This window comes from Montipora capricornis, chromosome 1 (assembly GCF_036669925.1).
Source record: "Montipora capricornis isolate CH-2021 chromosome 1, ASM3666992v2, whole genome shotgun sequence".
Classification (NCBI taxonomy): domain Eukaryota; kingdom Metazoa; phylum Cnidaria; class Anthozoa; order Scleractinia; family Acroporidae; genus Montipora; species Montipora capricornis.
Window position 1 is genome coordinate 49,605,185 of NC_090883.1, and position 15,475 is coordinate 49,620,659.

At 40.9% G+C, this 15,475-nt stretch overlaps 3 protein-coding genes and 1 pseudogene across 3 annotated transcripts; all 4 read right to left on the reverse strand.

The window, feature by feature from the left end:
* The window catches only part of LOC138047137 (cytochrome P450 3A8-like), a 5,872-nt pseudogene extending 3,061 nt beyond the window's left edge, over window positions 1-2,811 (reverse strand).
* A 6,345-nt stretch (window positions 2,812-9,156) lies between these two features.
* Window positions 9,157-11,187, reverse strand: LOC138016001 (uncharacterized). The gene has a single exon (XM_068863165.1). The coding sequence runs from the start codon at window positions 11,185-11,187 to the stop codon at window positions 9,157-9,159; it is 2,031 nt and encodes a 676-aa protein (XP_068719266.1).
* A 118-nt stretch (window positions 11,188-11,305) lies between these two features.
* On the reverse strand, window positions 11,306-13,216 carry LOC138016009 (uncharacterized). Its single transcript, XM_068863175.1, has one exon. The coding sequence runs from the start codon at window positions 13,214-13,216 to the stop codon at window positions 11,306-11,308; it is 1,911 nt and encodes a 636-aa protein (XP_068719276.1).
* A 339-nt stretch (window positions 13,217-13,555) lies between these two features.
* Window positions 13,556-14,821, reverse strand: LOC138016020 (uncharacterized). Its single transcript, XM_068863187.1, has one exon. The coding sequence runs from the start codon at window positions 14,819-14,821 to the stop codon at window positions 13,556-13,558; it is 1,266 nt and encodes a 421-aa protein (XP_068719288.1).
* Between the last annotated feature and the right edge of the window lie 654 nt (window positions 14,822-15,475).

Genomic DNA, 15,475 nt, shown 5'->3' on the forward strand with positions numbered 1-15,475 from the left:
AGAATCACTTCCAAGGTCATCTTGCTGAACCAGTCCAACATGTCAACACTTTGATCTGAAAGAAAAACGAAAGAACACATGTAATTTGTGATAATTGTAACTTTGCTAATCAGAGGCATGGTGAGCCGTGATAGGTGCGCAGTGGTTTATGGGATTGATTTAGGTTTCAAGTTGGTTAGAGCGTCGCACCGGAATCGCGAGGTCTGAATTTTTCAGGCTTCTCTATGAAATTGCAAAAATTGCTCTCATAACTGCGAAGATCATAGCTTCACTTGATTACACATCCGCAGTTCATATATGATTCATTTCATATACCATTTCATCATTGATTTAGGTTTGTAGTTTACGGGCGTTAGTCCAGTTTTCTTTATCTTTAAATCGCGCGGAAAAAATTGTTTTATGCCTTCGTTAGCCTGTATAGGAAAGCGTTCAATTACATTGTAAATAGCGTTGTTCTATAAGAATACCCTAAAACCCCATGGGTCGCACCACTACATTGGTCTGGTGTACACGTTTCCCGTTTTTTTTTTCACCAGCATGTTTCTAGGTGTTTTCGTGTCCGGCTCTGGTGCATTGCTCTTCTCTTTTTACTAGAGTTGATGTACGAATGTTTTTGTACCTATTCCAACGCTGAATAAATGGCACGATTAATTGGATGGACAACGCGCCCATACATCATCTAACTAGAGTGTCTTGTTGAGTAGTGGAGGCAAAATATAAATAAATCTTATTACTGGCGGAAGTCGTGAATGCAGTGGTTTAAACAAGGCGTAAAATAACAAAAAAAAAACAAAACAAAACAAAAGAAAAAAACAGGTAAAAGTGTTGACGCAGGGCTAAGGAAATTTTCCCGCGGGGGGAATTTCAAAATTAAAAGGGAGGGGGGGGAAATTTAAGTTAGTTGCCTCGATCTCGTGTTCTTTACGAATAAAACTCAAAGAGCGGTTACAAACATTTCCTTAAACTGCCTAACTCTTTGTAAACTTAGTTTGCAGATTTGCAGTAGTTGTAATTTTTTTATTCGAAAGTACTGCAGTACTGCAACTAAACTTCTCTAGTTAACAATAATACAATAGAAAATGCACACTTTGTATCTCCAACAACAATGCAGATGTCAACCTGTTTTGCAATAATGTGGAAAGTACTGCTGTAATTTTTGAACGGCTGGAATTTACAATTTAAGAAGTTGAGTAAAATCAGTGCCATGTAAAAAATCGCCAAAGCGTTGACTTTTCAGTGTGAAACATGTAATGGGGAATCAAACTCTATCGCAGATGAAAGTTGTTTCACTTGCAGAATTTTTATTTTGCAAGATACAGTCATGAATTATAAGTCAAATTGATCGTTGAATATTAAATTAAATTGTTTACAGCTCAATGGTTACAAAACGAAAACCGAATTGCTCTACGCGCATAAGAACACGTACGCCGGTTTAGTTTTGAGCTCGTTCACTCAATATAGAACACGATGGTTCGAAAATAATATTAAGAACACTCAAAGCAAGTGTACACAACACAATGGTTTGGGAAATGGGAAAAAATGTGATTTGATGCCTTTCGGCTTTAAAATCAACTTTCACAAACTGTGAACTCACCAGTGTCACAAATCTCTTTAAGTTTCTCCACAAGGGTGTCACACGATCTCCCTATCAGTGGCATCATCATCTTCATCTTTCCCGAGGAAAATGTCGGCGTCAGCGTGCTACGGATCCGCTTCCAGTCGTCTCCACGTGCAGCTAATACGCTTTTGGACATAGCACTATTGATAACTGGTCCAAGTACGACACGATTTCGAAAGTGTGGAAAATCCTTGACCATTATCTGCTTCAATAGCTCTGGGTCGCCTACGAGTAAAGATGGCTTGCGACCCAGACATATGGTGAATACTTTACCGTACTTCTTGAAATAATCAAGAACTAGAAGATGCAATCCACCGTATTTCCTACTCTCTAGCATATTTCCAAGGAAGGGAACAGGCTTAGGACCAGCGACATTAAATTTCGGGAGGTCAGCGAAGCCACGCGTTCCCCACCAGTATAACAATAACACGACAAGAATTACGAGCGACGCGATCGATGACGGTTGATTCAAGAAAGCCAGTGAAAGCATCTCCTTATGAAATTCCACCATCCTTGATGCAACTGAGGCCAGGTTCCTAGAAAAGTGCACACCAACAGATTGAAGTCTATAAAATCAAGAGTTGCTCTACTCAAGACGAAAATCCCTTTTAGCTTTGGTGCCTTTAGTGCAAAGCAATAACAAAATGATTGTAATATTGAAAACTATATTGCTGAAATAAATATTGATTTAAAAGAAACTTGCCACGTGTTTTCGTTGGACTTGACAGAAAGCGAACTAACGGCGAATTAGAGAGCACTGGTCGACAGAAATAGACGACTTGGTCATCACTAAGTACTTACGCAACACGAAAATTTGCATCGTCACGGCTCTTTAATTTTATTCAAAAGCTGTCAAAGCCAGTCACGCCAAAATTTCCGGAAATCCGGTGAAAAAAATCTATATTCCCGTTCAATGTACTCAACATTATTTCACAGCCGTTTACGACTAAACTAGTAATATCTATCGCTAAGTGCCAACGAAACAGTCAATAATACTTAGTTTGTAGATTCGTAGTAGTTGTAATTTTTTTATTCGAAAGTACTGCAGTACTGCAACTAAACTTATCTAGTTAACAATAATACAATAGAAAATGCACACTTTGTATCTCCAACAACAATGTAGATGTCAACCTGTTTTGCAATAATGTGGAAAGTACTGCTGTAATTTTTGAACGGCCGTAATTTTAACAGGAATTTACAATCTAGTAAGTTGAATAAAATCAGCGGTGCCATGTAAAAAATCGCCAATAGCGTTGACTTTTCAGTGTGAAACATGTAATGGGGAACCAAACTCTATCGCACATGAAAGTTGTTTCACTTGCAGAATTCTTGTTTTGCAAGATACAGCCATGAATTATAAGTAAAATTGATCGTTGAATATTAAATTAAATTGTTTACAGCTCAATGGTTACAAAACGAAAACCGAATTGCTCTACGCGCATAAGAACACGTACGCCGGTTTAGTTTTGAGCTCGTTCACTCAATATAGAACACGATGGTTCGAAAATAAATATTAAGAACACTCAAAGCAAGTGTACACAACAAATGGTTAGAGAAATGGGAAAAAAATGTGTTTAACACAAGATCATCAATTGGGGGTTTTCACGTGACGTCATCGCCGCCATGTTGGTGGACGAAAACAAAAGATCTCTCATTAGCTTCTTTTGTTCGTCCACCAGAAGTCGTACATTTCTCTATAGTTATTGGTGTCTCTAGAAGTTGGTTGAAAACGTCCTATAGTCGCGCGCGCTATGCAAGGACATCACACATCAAAACACGCGCTTTCATTGGTCCCTACTAAATCTCCAGGGAACCTTACATTCACAGCACGATCGAGAATTTTTCTGCCTGCCTTGGCGTGGCATTAAACTGGCCACCTCGCAAACCTCATTTCTTCGTTGGGCTTGGCAATCAGCTTCTTTTCGATCTCCATCTTTCTATTTATTCTTTTTTTTTTTGAAATTCACATTTTTGTCACGCAACTGCGGTACATTTAGGGCTTCAAACTTTTCTTGCGACCCTAGTTGGTCATGTTAAAACGCAGATTGTGCAGGAGTAAGAGGGTCATGATGGAGGGGTAAAACGAGAACTGCGATTGACCCATCCTCGGAGACCTGCAGCCTCTCGAGTCACTTTCGTGTGTTCTTATTCACGGCACTGTTGTTTCGCCATACTTTCCTTACCTCAAATGAGCTGTTCACTTCTGTTTCGTGTCGATGCAAAAGCCATTTTAAGGCCTGTTGTTCTAGATAGTGAAATCAGGACTCTTTTATACCCTCTTAAGCCAATCGAAGTCCGCACACCCGTCACCGCCGGAACCGAACATCACTCCACAATTTCATCCCCCTTCACAAGCAAAAGTCCTCAGTCCCGATAAAATTTCCATTTCCTTATAGCCCAATGATATTCACTCCACATACATGTTATTTAGCGCTCGTAAGAGTCGCGAAGAACAAGAAAATCTACGGGAGAAAAGGTCAGCTGTTTAGCAATCTTTTCATCCGTGACTGAAGGTGCCCGCCTATCAGGTTTTACGCGAGCCAAATCTGCTGCTCTAATTGGTTTATTCGAAATTATTCGCTCGCGTAATGCAAACCTGATACAGCGTTCTCTGCAGTTTCTATCAGAAACACCATGAACAGTGTGAACGAGCATCTTTCCTAATGCTCGGCAGTGCTTTTCCAAGGGTAAAGGGTAAAAGGAAATATTTTGAACCAACCTTTTTGCTGAAGTGCTTGGCACAGCCATTAATTCCTATTACACCCAGTTAAAATGGCGAGAATTCGATTGCATGGTCCAAGAAATTGTTGTGTTCATGATTAATCTTTTTGCCAAGCAATATTATGGGTGCCCTATGTAGGCGAGCAAGGCAGACCAAATCCCACGAATGGGGAAAAAACGGCAAACTTATATTTTCTGTCTCGCTTTTACTTTGTGGATGCGTTCGCTACGAAAATCTGCATGTAGAACTTAAGACTTGAATCTTTCAGCATTGCAATTGAACACAAAATCCAAAAATGGTTTGTTATTGAAATCTCGATAATGAGTTCACTTAATTAATCAAATCGTCAAATACCGGTAAATCCGTTTTAGGATTTTTTGTTCCAATGAAAATCAGAAAGATCGCGATTTTGAAAACGGATTTCCAATCGAACGCACCCCCAAGTTTCTCAATAGAACACACCCTTTGTTTATTCTTGGGGTAAGTGAGTATTTTAGCCTATTAAGTGAACTAAGCCCTACTGGGGCGAGATTTTGAGCAGCAATCCGTATTCGAAATAATATCTTTTTCTCGAATAACATCTGGTGGTCGTAACTCAGTCAGATCTTTGATTCTTGCATAGGCAAAGTTGGACATCGACATTATTCTATGTTGTACGCTGCATACTGTTGTATTGTAAAACCCTTGCCACGTATCGAGCGTGTTATTAATTAGTTAAATTCTAAACTTGAAAACGTTTCGCCTTCCCGGCCTCTTCAGTTCTTAATATTGTTTAGGTTTCTGGATTTGTACTTGTATTTGCATAAGATCTACATGGTCTCTCATGGGAGGCAGAACGTTAATTGCAGGTGTTTGAATGCCAATTAATCCTTTTCAATTCTTGCGTGTGGTAAATACACGGTATTCCATTCTTCTTTCGCGTTCATACTCTTTCTTTCTGGAATTTTTCTGATATGTATTGCTTCTGTTATTTGTCTCATCATTGAGTCTCGGTGAAAAGTTCTCACGACTTTCATTGTGAATTGCTGTATATGGCAATTGTGCTCTTTTAGACGACTCCATAAAGGCGAGTTCTGTTCTTTCTCGTGTAATAACTTCATGTGTTCTTTTCCTCTCGTGTAGGCGTTGCGGGCTGTTTCTCCACAGTATTTGCTGTTACAATTGTTGCACTTTATATACACAATGTTGTTCCTCGAGCAATCACCTTTCCCTCTTGATGTGCATACGAAACAGTCTTCACGTCTACAGTTTTCCTCTTTCATGGGGTTGGATCTTTGTAGAAGGGACGTGATCGAAATTCCATTCTTCTCAACCACCTTTATCCTAAGAGTCGATTTATTGATCTCTTGCTGTATCGTTTTCTTTAGCTCTCCATTGGGTGTGGCAGGGATGAACAGTACTGAATCGTAGTTTCCTTTCCCATACCACTCTTGTGCCTTTGATCTTTTCTTTCTTCCCTTTCTCTCTTCTTCCATTCTCTTGGTCGGTGAAGGGGTCTCTCTCCATTCCTATCTTTCTCTAATAGGGTGTGGTATGCTGACAGGGCTGACTTGACGACTTGATGTCTGAAGGCTTTATCATATCCTGAATACTGCATCTTCAGTGTGGTGTTTGACGCATGCTCAGTTATTCTTTGCCACGGTAGGCTTGGGCTACAATTCAGGAATACTCTTAGTAGTTCTTGGGTCATGACGGCGCGTTTAATTGACTACGGAAGTGCAGAGTTGGCGGGTACAACTGATTTCGATCAGACCTCCTTCGCGTAGAACTCGTGCATGATCAGATGTCTTTGGTTGCTCATATCCTCTTCTAACCACACCCTCAGGTCTAGGATAGGCATCTTGCCGTCTTTGTGGTTCGAGGGAACGTCTATTTCCAGCTGGATCGACGGATGAATATCATTGGAGATTTGTTGCAGTGTCTCCATTGTGTGTTTGTCTTTTGGTTCTGTGCGGTTGCTATCATGATTCTGCATGTTTACAATACGTCCGTCGTTGTATGTGGTGCCTGTATTTAAGGATTTCACAACAAAGTTAATGTCGTCTACGTACCGTTTGTACATAAACGTTTCTATGTGTAGTTGTTCAAGTCTCTTGAGAAAGGTCTTGTCCCACCATTTCATGGAGATTTGGGCTAGTACGCCAGTTAATTTCATTCCAATTGGTCTTCCTTTTGCTTGTTTACAGATCTTGTTGTCAAACGTGTAAATGTGGTTTTTCATGACAAATAGGAGGGCCACTTTGATGGCTTCATGCTACGTACCAGAAAGTAGACTTGAATGTATGCGAAGCTCAAGTTGAAAAATGCTTTGCCAAATTCCGCTGGTCACGACGACAACAATAGGAGGAGGAGGAGGAGGAGAACCACAATGAAGGACAAGGGAACACAGAACGGAAGAGAAAAAGCTACTACAACAGCCACCAGAAAACACTGGACTTCAGACTCCTAAGACCAACAGACCTACCGTTCAATAAGAGAGTGTATCTACCTAAAGAACTCAACGAAGAGGAAGAGATAACCCTACAACATTGGCATTCAAACATCTGCAATTAACGTTCTGCCTCCCATGGGAGACCATGTAGATCTTATGCAAATACAAGTACAAATCCAGAAACCTAAACAATATTAAGAACTGAAGAGGCCGGGAAGGCGAAACGTTTTCAAGTTTAGAATTTAACTAATTAATAACACGCTCGATACGGCGAATTAATTACAATACAACAATATACAGCGTACAACATAGAATAATGTCATCTGGTGGTCATAACTGATTTTTCTGTGTTAGGAAAACTTTCCAGAGAGAACAGGGGATGAAGTGAAAGCAGTGTTTTCTGGCTGGTCCACTGTATCTGTGTTGTAGACTTTGTTGTGTTCTTTGCAAACCTTTTTTGACAAAAGTGAGATGGACAGAAGTTTTTACCCAAGTATCTAAAGTGAATTTGGCACTGATTTGGATTTGTACATCTTGGTGATTGCTTACAGAAATTTTGCGCTAGTGTGCAATGAAAACTGCCGTCCATCGCTCGATGCGGTATTAATTTGGCTTCGTGCGTTCAGAGTGACCTTGTAAATTTCTTTGTTTCAGCACTTATACAACACTCAAACAAAAACCGCTTTGTCTTTACTTCATAACTTGCGTTGTTTTTTAGATTACTGAGCGGTAGTAAATGAAGTAAATTGTTGTCACCTTCCAGTGGGTATAATTGAACTTCATGTGAGTTTTGTTATAACGTTCAAGGAACTTAAAAGACGAAGATGAAATGAGAGCAAAAAGGTAATATTGTTTGTGGTAATTCTTAAGTCATGGGTAAGGTTGTTGAAAATTAAAGAAATTAAAATGCTAAATTTTGTAAGATAAATACTAACCCTTTACCCGTTACCTATTACCCTTTACCCTTGGAAAAGATCTGTCGCCTAATGCTCCTATAGAGGTTTTGCACGGCAGTCATGTTGTATGGCAGGAACAATAGATTCTTTTTCCTATGGGAACAAATGTTCTTTCTAATGCAAAACATTTTCATTGTTTCTGCCATGCAACATGGCTGCCTTGCAAAACCTCTATTGTCGCTGACAGGAAGGACAAACAACTCAAGGACTTTTTACTCAGAGCCTCAATTCCTCCGCAAACTTAAAACCACCTATTAAACCTAGCAAATCCTAGGAAAGCACTGGTTTCTTACACGCGACAAAGAATTACTAAGACCCTGACGCTCTTAAATCGCAAAATAGAAAGATCACGAGCTCTCAGACCGCCTCAAGTCGGATCCGTATTACTTTCGCCTTTAAAAACCAAGCGGAGATATATACGTTAAGGAGGGTAACAATATCAGAACCAATTTACCATCACCGTCTGCATCATTGGTTTTTGCATGTCAGAAAAATGCACGTTGTAGGTACATAGACTGCAAAATCAAACTGTCATTGCTAGTCAAGTACAAGAAAGGGTACATTTGTTAAGGTACATGTAAGCTGCTAACATGCACGACAGATATTACACTATATTCGAGAATTTCGTGGGAGTGAATATCAAGTGAACTAATGTCAAATACTCCCTGTGTTTTACAAGCAACTGATACAATTCTTTTTGGAGGGAGAACCTAAATACTCACTTTGGGCCTTTTTAGTTAACTCTGCTGAATCTTTTATTGGTTAGTTTTAGAGCAACCAAAAAACCAAACCCATTTTTAAATTTGCTCTGGGTTTGTACTGATAAAGCAATAATAATTTATCATACAAATTCCAGTAGTAATTTAGTTCAGAAGACTTGGGAATGCATCCATAGTCCTTGGGTAACCACAGGTCTGCGGTTTGGCATTTGCTTTCATGGAAATAATTTTATCCTTTAGTGGAGTGGCAGTTTTTTCTAAAGCAAAACTGTTAATGTCTTGACATATCACAATAGTAATTGAAACATTGCCATCATCAAAATGGTACTATTTATAAAACATCACAATAGGCAATTATTGTAAGTAGAGGAACATGATAAGTATCAGTTTTAACGGCTAGGAAAAACGGCTTAATCAGTGCTTGTAGCATTGTCAGTTATGTTTCACAATATGGAATGATTACTTTTAAATCAAGGTAATTGTACACTTCAAACCCAAATAAATGCATGTATTGTTAGGATTTACGACGAGACACTGAAGCGTAACACAACTTTAATCCACTGGACTCGGCTACACATCGATTTACAAAGGGGATGTATACGAGCGAAATGCTAGACGTACAAAAACCTTCGATAACAAGAGCGGGAACAACAACGAAAGTCACATGACACTCTACGTCCTACACACGAGGGTGGGGTTAGTATAACTATTCACAGGTCCAGTATCTCGGGCTTCTTTGTAACTCTTCCAGAACGAGTACGGGCTGTAACATTCTCCCCACCTTGTCCTCCTTCGGGGAGGACAACGCTTAAATTAGGCTTGGAAACAGGTATACTTGCAGCATGAACAGTGTTCGTTTGTGGCTTCTCCCCACCATGGACTGGATCCTCTGCTTCCGGGCTTACTTGTGAAGCTGCTGACTCAATCTCTAACTTGTGTAAACGTTGAACGGGTCTGTTGTAGAAACTGTTATGCGCTCTAACTGTAGCGGTCCGTACAAGCCCGTCGTTACCTGGATAAACCCTTTCAACTTTAGCCAACGGCCATTTGGTGCGCGGCACATTGTCGTCAGAAATAAGTACAATGTCGCCTACTCGAATAGAAGGGATCTCTTTATGCCACTTGTTTCTTACCGATAGGAGATGTAGGTACTCTTGTTTCCAACGCTTCCAGTAGTGATTGAGTAGTCTCTGCAGGTAGAGATACCTTTCGACAGTCCTCTTACTGGTCTCCTCTAAGCTACTTTCTTTCCTTTCCGGTAACTGGTTAATTGGCCTACCAATTGCAAGATGAGCAGGTGTAATAGGTAACGGGTCTCTGCAATCATCACTTACTGCGGTCAACGGCCGCGAGTTAATGATACCTTCGATTCTGACCAGCAACGTGTTTAGCTCAGAAAAGGTGAGAAGTGCCCTTCCAAGGACCTTGCGCAGTGGTTCTTTTATCATTCTGCAAAATCGTTCCCACCATCCACCTCTCCATGGGGAACGCTCTGTGATGAATTTCCACTTGATCCCTCGTGATGAGAACTCTGACTTGATTTGATCTTGATCCAGCGTACTCCACATTCTTTGACTTTCAGTTGTGGGTTCATCGTATAATTTCTGAATTTCCCTGCTTGCTGCCTTGAAGGTTTGTGCATTGTCTGACCACACATAATGGAAAAGACCTCTGCGACTCGTCATGCGACTAAAAGCTTGAAGGAACTCATCAGTTGTCAAACTATGTGTAAGTTCCAGGTGAACCATTCGAGATGATGCGCATGTGAAAATACACACATATGCTTTCTTAATGTTTAAGCCCTCTTTCACATACAGTGGTCCCGTAAAATCAGTCCCAACATGCGCGAAAGCTCGTGAACAGGAAATTCTTTCCTCTGGCAACTGACCCATTTTCTGGGAACAAGGTCCAACTCGTTGTCTTTGGCAAGCTACACATCTTCTGATAACACGTTTAACCTCACGTCTTCCTTGAGTTAGCCAAACTTTCTGCCTTAAAGTTGATAATACCGTTTCTGGACCAGCATGCAACATGTTCTTATGTACATCTTGCACCATCTTGGCAACTTCAGGATGTCCGTGAGGCAAGATTATTTGATGCTTGCTCTGTTCGGGAAGATCAGCAAACTGTAGTCTCCCACCAACTCTTAATACCTGGTCATCTCTGTCATAATAAGGGTCCAGTTTCAGGAGGCGGCTATTACTGGGAAGTACCTCTCCAGCTTTCAGTTTCTCGAATTCTTCTTTGTAGACCACTTCCTGCACCCACATACAACATTTAATCTCGGCTTGCCTCACCTCGTCCGCCGACAGTTTCCTTTCACAAGACCTAGACTTAGTCTTAAACAATTTGACCGCTCTCAATACATAAGCAGTTACTCGAATCAACTTTAACCATGTCCCGCAGCGTGACATATCAATCAGTGGTCCTGCAACGACTGCTGTATACACATGGGTAGTTCTTTTTTCCTCGCAAGCTTCGGCGGGAGCAGCTTCGTTTTCGGGTTGAGCGGGTAGTGGTTCACAAGGCGAAGACATCCATTGGGGTCCATTCCACCACAAAGTGCTTGAAATCATATCACTACAGCTTAACCCACGCGTCAACAAGTCTGCAGGATTCTCCTTACTTCCACAATACCTCCAACACTCAGGATCCCACGTTGACTGTACCTCAGCCACACGATTGGCAACAAATGGCTTCCAGGAAGAACTCTGCCCTTTTATCCAATGAAGCGCCACCATACTATCTGACCAACACACAACCCTAGCCACCTTCACTGGCAAAGCCCCTACAACAAATTTTAGCAACCTGGCATTTACAACTGCTGCTAAAAGTTCCAGCCTTGGAAGTGACACCTTCTTAATGGGCGCGACTCTGGACTACTACCAGCTGTGAGGATACATTGTCTTGCTTGTCTCTTATTCGAATGTACACTGCTGCTCCATACGCCTTGGGGGAAGCATCTCCAAAACCATGCACCTCTACCACAGAGTCTTGCGTAATACCATTTCCGAAGCATCGAGGGATAGTCACATCCTTTAGCTGCAACGACTCAGACTTCCAACTTAACCACTTTGCTTTAGTGTCGCTATCTAACGGGTCATCCCACTGTAATCCTTTCAACCACAACTCTTGGAAAAGGATTTTGGCTCTAACAGTGAAGGGTGATATCAGTCCCAGTGGGTCAAACATTTTCGATGCCATACTAAGTAGACTTCTCTTTGACATTGGATCATGGGATGAGATGATTCCACTCGGTGCGAGGAATCTAAAGTGGTCAGAGTTCAAGTCCCATGACACGCCAAGTGCTTTTAGGGGGTCGCTCGAATTGAACTCCACAAATGGCGATGAGGCTCTTTTAGCTGGGTCAATAGCATCCATTACTAGCTCTGAGTTACTTGCCCACTTGGTCAAATTGAATGCTGCTGTCATCATAATTTCTGACATTTCTTGTTGAAGCTTCAAAGTTGAATCTACTGTATCGGCTCCTGTCAGGCAGTCATCGACATACATATTTTGTAAAATTTCTTCTACTGCATACGGGGACATTTCTTTGTATTTGTTTACATGAGCATGGACTGTAGCAATTGCAAGGAAAGGACTTGCGTTCACACCGAAAGTCAATCTCTGCATTCTGTACACCTTTGGTGCTTCGTTAGGCCGTAAATCTCTCCACAGGTAGCGGTGAACATCTCTGTCCTCTGGTGCTAGTTTGACTTGCAGAAACATCTTTTCAATGTCTGCTATGAGACCAATTTTGTGTGTTCTAAATCGAATCAGTACAGATGCAAGGTTCGGCTGTAAAGGAGGACCAGGAAGAATACAATCGTTAAGGGAGGCATCACCTCCTTCTCGTGCGGAAGCATCAAATACGATTCTGCATTTTGTCGTTCTTTTGTCATCACGAAATACAGCATGATGCGGTAAGTACCGCACAGTTCCATTGTCATCACTCTGATCAGGTACTTCCTCTGCAAAACCTTTCTCTACATATTCGTTGATCGCTGTTTTGTAAGCCTTAGCTTTCACAGGGTCTTGCTTTAACTTTCTTTCAACACTTTCCAGGCGTCTCAAAGCTTGTGCATAATTACTTTCTAGCTTTGGAGGATCTCGTTTCCATGGTAGTCGCAACTCATAGTTATGTCCATCAAAGTTCAATCCTCTATTGAAGTCAGCAACAGCACATTCTTCCTCTTGTGACATAACAGGGTCCTCGTTCTCTGCAATACCAATTGATTCCAGTTCCCAGAATCTTTTCAATGTTTCGTTAACTCCACCGTTTTCTACAACTGTCAGCATGGATGAAGTTTGCCTTGATTGGCGGTTTACTTGTCCCGTGACAATCCAGCCGAGGCAAGATTCAACAGCAACAAGTGACTCACTGGAACTACCTCTCTTACAGACCCCAGTCACAAATGAGTAGTAGTGGTCTGCACCAATAAGAACATCTACTTGAACTGAACCACGAGGATAACTATCTGCAAGAGTTAAGCCTTGAAGATGAGAGTTCTTATGGAAGTCCATCTGTACTGGCCCGAGAGGATTACAAATTTTGGAAATAGAAAGGGCCTCTATCTCCACCTTTGAATCTCCCTTAATTGGTGAAAGGGTAAATTTCACTCTTTGGAATCTTTTCGTTTCGCTGGTTTCCCCACCTAGCGTTGTGACACTTAATAGCTCTGAGGGACCTTGCAGGTCAAGGGCCTCTGCAATGTTCTTTCGTATATACGAACGTTGACTCCCTGAATCTAGTAAAACACGGACTGTCATTTCTTGACCCTTAACAATTAACCTGGCCAATGCTGTCTGTAGGAGTGTTTCTCTCATAGGTAATGCAGGCTTAGTTGAAGCCAATCCACTTAAACTAGTGTTGCTTAGGTGCCGAGGTGTAACAACTGACTGCTGCCCATGCAATAACCAGTGATGTCGGTGACCACAATTCGCTACAGAACACTTAGGATGGCGACAAATTCTAGAGAAGTGCTTGTGGTTGCTAGATTTAAACAATTGAAACACAGTTTGTTCTCTTGCACTAGTTTCCATCTACCATCAAGTGATTTTTCATTAAACATTGGGCAATTTTGTGAGTCATGATCTGCCTTGCAGAAATTACAATTTGGCTGTTTTTACTTCTTTTTCACCAAGTAGTGCAGAAGCAGTATACATCTCATTCTCACCACCCATTTTGGGAGATAAAGACTTTCTTCGGTTTTCTTTACCTTTATCAAAACTGTGATTGCCTGGGGTGATGTTCCCATTTGAACTTCTTTCTCCTGCTTCTTTGGACACAACTTGTCGGTTAAGAAATTTAAAGAACAATTCAAGGCTTATTTCATCTTCTTGAGTGTCTGCAAGTGTCAACTCCCATTTTTCCAATAACTGAGGTGGTAACTTGGTCTCAAAAAGGGGTAACAAAATACATCCATGGCTCATTGGATCTTCTCCAAGAGCCTCTAAAGCTCTAGTTCTGTTCATAAAGGTATCATAGAGATCTCTGAGGGAGGATGCATTAACAACTGACTTAGCATCCATCTTGATGATAGATTTCACTAGAAATGAGATGATCATACGTTTTCTTCCATACCTGTGTTTAAGGCATTCAACAGCTGCTTCATAATTTGCTCCGGTTACTTCATATCCGTCTATTGCTTTCAAGGCATTTCCAGTTAGCACCGAGCGTAGATAAGTAAACTTCTGAACATTTGGTAAATCAGCATTGTTATGCACTGCAGCTTCAAACTGATCCCAGAAGTTTTGAAATTTCAACACATCGCCATTAAACTTTGGCAACTCAATTCTCGGTAATTTCAGATTTGAGGATACACGACTGTCACTGTATGCAATATCCTTCGAGGAGTGATCTCCCACATCGCAATCTTTATTTAGGAATTCATGAGCAGCATCCACAGCTTTATCTACTTCACTCAGAATTTTTCCCCATCTTCGGAGTTCCTCCTCCATCATATCCTCTGCAACAAGCGCGATTAATTCATTTCTCAGTTGAAGATAATTCTCACGGTACACAGTTAGCCTTTCAATTCTCAATTGTACTTTGATTTTGTTGCTTGCATTTTGACTTAGATACAAAATATCCTGAATCAACGCATCCATATCCATTTGCAAGGCTCTGGCTTTACGTCTAATCGAACTAACCTCCTGAATTTCAACTTCACTTTTCACTTGAAGAGGTTCCTTCGAAGCTTCGGCGAAATTCGAACCTTCCTTTAATTCTGGTGCAATAACATTTGACTTCGAATCACGCTGAGCGTTCGCTAACCTTTCCAGTAAGACTTTTCTCTTTCCAGTAGTCGGCAATCCTTTTTTTCCAAGCATTTCACGAATTTGATCGACTGTGAGTTGAGATAAGTCTTCCATTTTGCTCGAGGAACCGGTGGCCATGTGGTTGCAACTGACGACCTTGCAAAGAATTACAAATTTACTGCTGAAATATCTCCTTTTCTATCTCCTTTTCTCCGGCTGTGAAGGACCATGTTAGGATTTACGACGAGACACTGAAGCGTAACACAACTTTAATCCACTGGACTCGGCTACACATCGATTTACAAAGGGGATGTATACGAGCGAAATGCTAGACGTACAAAAACCTTCGATAACAAGAGCGGGAACAACAACGAAAGTCACATGACACTCTAAGTCCTACACACTAGGGTGGGGTTAGTATAACTATTCACAGGTCCAGTCTCTCGGGCTTCTTTGTAACTCTTCCAGAACGAGTACGGGCTGTAACATGTATAATTCAAAATACAAAGAACGATTTCAAAACAATATTCTAAAGGAAAATGTGCCCAATAAATTATTGCATAGACCCTTTGCATAAATGGTGCCCACATTTGAATAACAATACTTGATACATCCTTAGCCTCACATTCATGAGAAAAATCCTTTGTCTTGAAACATGGCTATTAAAGGATGTATCAAGTATTGTTATTCAAATTTGGGCGCCATTTATGCAAAGGGTCCGGCTATACTACACATGTATATAAAATTCAGTGTTGATACATGTATATT